A 4,885-nucleotide genomic window follows, 5' to 3' on the forward strand; every position below is an offset into this window, starting at 1 on the left:
TTGCCAAAGATTGTGGCAATAGCCCTTCCAATTGATTGCCATTAAGGTTAATATTTCTAAAAGTATTTCCCTCGACAAATGTTGATGGGATGGTACCATGAAGAATATTCATTTCCAAATCCAACATTTTGAGGATATTAGAGTGTACTAAAAACTTTAGAATCATGCCACTTAAGTGCTTATGAGACAAATCTAGGACTTCAACGGAACTTGCATTACAAATTAAAGAAGGGATTTTTTCCAATTAACTTGTTATTGGAGACAAAGATATATTGCAGCCTAAGAAATCTTAGAATGGGAAATGGTTCTTGAAGCAAGTTGTCACGAAAATCAACAAAAATGAATCCCTCTCTAACCATCTTGGAACTTGGCCATAAATTCTGTTCTTAGAAAGGTCTAAGGATTTAACTTATATATACATGAAGAAATCTCAATCTAAAATCATATAACTTATATAGTTGAGCCATGTACTTGAAATAAGAATTTAATGTGATGACCTTTCTCGTTAGCCGAACACTACTAAAATTTCACAAAACTAATCTAGTCTTATTCAGGTGTCAGTTGAAGAGGTGTTTTTTTTTTTTTTTTGAAAATGAATTGGTTGTTATTCAATTAATCAGAAATAGAAGCATCCAAATACAAAGCCTCAAGGGTTGGGGTGGGGGTGGGGGGGGGGGGGGGGGGGGGAGGGGGTTGTTCTTCCAACCAAACATGTTCCTCACTTACAAATTTAGCAAACCAGGCCAAAGAATGAACCACACCATTAGCACTGCGTCTAACACAACTAGCTGATAGCTTACGAAACTTCAACGCTAGGCAGCGAGCATCCTCATAAATATTTCCCAGCATGGATTTGTCAGGTTTGGGGGTTGTTCTTCCAACCAAACATGTTCCTTACTTACAAATTTAGCAAACCGGGCCAAAGAATAAGCCACACCATTAGCACTGTGTCTAACACAGCTAGCTGATATCTTACGAAACTTCAACGCCAGGCAATGAGCATCCTCATAAATATTTCCCAGCATGGATTTGTTAGGTTTGGAAGCTGCCAAACCCCTTATTACGGTGGCGTTAGCTCCGTCAACAACCACCTCTTGAAATCCAGTCTCCACAGCAAACTCCAAGGCTCTCCGACATGCCAAAACCTCTGCTTCTTCACTGCTGAAAATCGGAGGACCCTTCGCTGACAGTGCTGCCATCACAGCCCCCGTATTGTTCCTTATGACAGCACCAAAGCCCAACAACTCCGTATCCGTAAAAACTGCCGCATCAAAATTTAGCTTGTACAAATTCCCTGAGGGTGGACACCACGTCTGCACATTAACCTGATTTGTATGGACAACTAGCTTGACCTGTGATGCTTTAAACTCATCAAGCAAATCCGATGCCTGTGAGTTCAGTCTTGAAGGATCTTGAACTTTCCCTCCATGCACCACCATGTTTCTATGGTTCCATATTAACCAGCAGTGGACCCAAAATAGCTTTAACTCTTCCTCATACAGTCTTAGGATTAAGTCTTCTATCAGCTGCATAAAATCCCTATGTTCCATGCCTATTTTCTACAGTCTACGCAGACCACCTGCCCACACTTCTTGTGCTACCCCGCACTCCCAAAGCACATGGAGAACTAATTTTGGGGCCTGGTTACATCGTTCACAGTAGGCATCCGGGGCTACTTTCTTGTGAAATAAATTCTCACGTGTAGGCAAAATGTTTTGGCAAGCTCTCCATCCAAACACCCAAATTTTATTTGGCACTTTCATCTTCCAAACTTTTGGCCAAACCTGAGATCCTCCCTCCAATTTTGAGCTCTCCCCCATATCCTTTTCCTACTTTAGAATTAATTGGGTTATGTGGTACCCCAATCGCACCGCGTACTCCCCACTCTTGGTGTGGAGCCATATCATAGCATCTGAAAACAATCCGTGGCTCAACGGAATGCAAAGAATGGCTTCTGCATCCTCTTTATGAAATGCTTCAACAATGAGCTCCTGGTCCCAGGCCTTAACCCGCCAGTCAATAAGCTCGAAAACTCTCCATTCCCACTCCTCCACATGTGGTGGATGGAGTACTTTGTGTGTAGGATGGTTAGGAATCTAGCTGTCCTTGGTGACCCGAATAGAGGACCTATTGCCCACCCTTCAACAACCACCTTTCCTTAGGATTGGTTAAGTTGCTAGTAAGCTATTCCAAATGTAAGAACTATTTGGGACGTCTGCAACTTCAGGGAATGTACCATGTGGGAAATATTTTGCCTTAAAGCAATTATACACCAAAGACTCCTGTTGTTGTAGCAATCTCCACCCTTGCTTGGCCAACATGGCTAGATTGAAATTGTGCAAATCTCGAAATCCCATTCCACCATCCTTTTTTGATTGCGTCAACACACTCCACTTCTTCCAATGGATCTTCCTTTCATTGTCAATCTGCCCTCACCAAAACTAAGCACACATAGCATTAAGTTCTTCACAAAGTTTCATCGGTAGTTGAAAAACCCCCATAGTGTAAGTGGGGATGGATTGAGCCACCGCTCTGATCAAGATCTCCTTACCCGCTCTTGATAGTAATTACCCCTTCCACCCTTGGATTTTTTTCCACACTCTATCTTTTATAAACAAGAAGGTTTGGTATTTTGACCGGCCAACAAAGGTAGGTAAACCCAAATAGGATTCAAATCTTTCCACCTCCTTAACCCCCAATAAATCTTTTATCCCTTGTCTTCTTTCCTCCTTCACATTGCTACTGAAATAGACTGATGATTTTGCAAGTTTAATACATTGTCCAGATGAGACATCATATAATTGTAATATCTCTGAGATAGTTTGCACTTCATCCTGAGTTGCTTAGCAAAACAAAAGCGAGTCGTCAACAAATAGAAGATGAGAGATGGATGGAGCCCTTCTACATATTGAAACCCCATGAAGCTGCCCCTCCCTTTCAGCTTTATCAAGTAAAGATGTGAAACCCTCGGCACATAATAGGAACAAGTATGGAGATAATGGGTCACCCTATCAAAGCCCTTTAGATGGGAGAATATTTCCATAAGCTTTTCCATTGATGCGTACCAAGAAGCCAAGTGTAGTTACACAACTCATAACTCAATCAATCCATTTTTCAGGAAAACTTAGCTTGGTCATGATGCCCCTAAGTAAAGACCATTCAACACAATCATATGCCTTACTGACATCCAATTTCAGCGCTAAGGAGCCTTTTTTTCCAACTCTTTTTGCAATGCATAGCATGAAGTGTTTCATAAGCCACAAAGAAATTATCAGTGATGAGACGTCTAGGAACAAAAGCACTTTAGGAAACAGAGATCACTTAGGGGAGAATCAGCTTCAACCTGTTAGCCAACACTTTTGAAATAATTTTGTAAATAACATTACAAAGACTAATAGGCCTGTAATCCGACATTTTTTCCAGTGATTTAACTTTTGGAATGAGTACAATATGCGTATAGTTAATTTCAGGTACCATGTTTCTCGAATTTAGAAAATCTAAAACAGCTGTAGTCACATCATTACCAACTATATGCCAAAATTTTTGATAAAACAGAGCATTCATACCGTCCTGTCCAGGAGCCTTGGTTGGTCCCCTTTGGAACAACACTGCCTTGATTTCCTCCGCATTGAATTCTCTGGACAAAGTCTCCTACATATCAGTTGTCACCTTTTAGGGCGCTACACTTAGACATTCATCCATCCGGCTACAATCACCTACTTCAAAGATAGACTCAAAGTGATTTCCTCCACCCAATTGTTTTGTTGATCTTTCACTCCTTTAATAAAATTTCTCCGACGCCTTTGTGATGCCTTGGAGTGGAAAATTTTGGTATTTTTGTCCCCATATTTCAGCCAATTAACCCGAGATCTTTGTGCCCAATATGTTTCCTATTTGAGCAAAAGATCATCAAGTTTTTTACTTGCTGCCAAAAATTTTATTTGGCTTTCCACAGTAGTCACCACAACACTTAACTCCTCCACATGTTTTTGTAGTCTTTTAATTTCCTTGGCATCGGGGTGGGTCCTAGAAGAACCCCATGCATGCAACTCGGCCCCACAGTGCTGAATTTTTTCTTTTGTGTTTACCAATGAATTTTGTGCCCTCCACTCTTTGGTCCAAGCTTCAGAGACAACCATTTCACACTCCTCCCATAGAAGCCACTTTTCTTCAAACTTAAAACTTGGTACTCCTCTGTTTTGTGGCCCCCCGTCATCCTTAGTTTGCAGTAGCAATGGACGGTGATCATAAGCATGGGAAAATAGATGCCTTAAGGTACTTGCTGAAAATTTCTCCCTCCACTCCATATTCGCCACAGCCCGATCCAACCTCTCCCTAGTATTCGCACTACCTAGCCTTTTGTTATTCCATGTGAAAGGATACCCTTTGAACCCCATATCAATCAATCCACACAAATCCAAAGCTTCCCGAAAGTCATCCATCTGTTTAAGGAGGTGGGTGACTATTCTGTTTCTTAGATGAGTGTAATATTGCATTAAAATCCCCTATGCACAACCAAGGTCCTTGAACAAAAGAAGATAGAAGATTCAAGAGCGCCCATGATTTTGGTTTTTGATTAGAATCAGGCCATCCATAGAAGCATGTTAAATACCAAACAAAACCATCATCTTCTACCACCTTTGCCAATATGTGATTCTCTGTGAAATTTATAACATCCAGCTTAACATCTCTTTTCCAAAAAAGTGCTAAACCTCCACCCAAATTAGGCCTCTTCACTAGCAGTTTATTCTGGAAAGGCACCTCCCTACAATGCTTGTCATACCCTTCCTTATCCAACTTAGTCTCCATCAAAAAACACACCTTAGGATCTTGGTCCTTCACTAATTTGCGAAGGCCACAAACTATCCAAGGGTTCCCAAGCCCT

At 41.1% G+C, this 4,885-nt stretch overlaps 1 protein-coding gene across 1 annotated transcript; it reads right to left on the reverse strand.

The window, feature by feature from the left end:
* Nucleotides 1-3,890: 3,890 nt before the first annotated feature.
* Nucleotides 3,891-4,442, reverse strand: LOC115985146. The gene has a single exon (XM_031108113.1). It carries the CDS (start codon nucleotides 4,440-4,442, stop codon nucleotides 3,891-3,893), a length of 552 nt encoding a protein of 183 aa, XP_030963973.1.
* Nucleotides 4,443-4,885: the final 443 nt, after the last annotated feature.

This window comes from Quercus lobata, chromosome 4 (assembly GCF_001633185.2).
Source record: "Quercus lobata isolate SW786 chromosome 4, ValleyOak3.0 Primary Assembly, whole genome shotgun sequence".
NCBI lineage: Eukaryota > Viridiplantae > Streptophyta > Magnoliopsida > Fagales > Fagaceae > Quercus > Quercus lobata.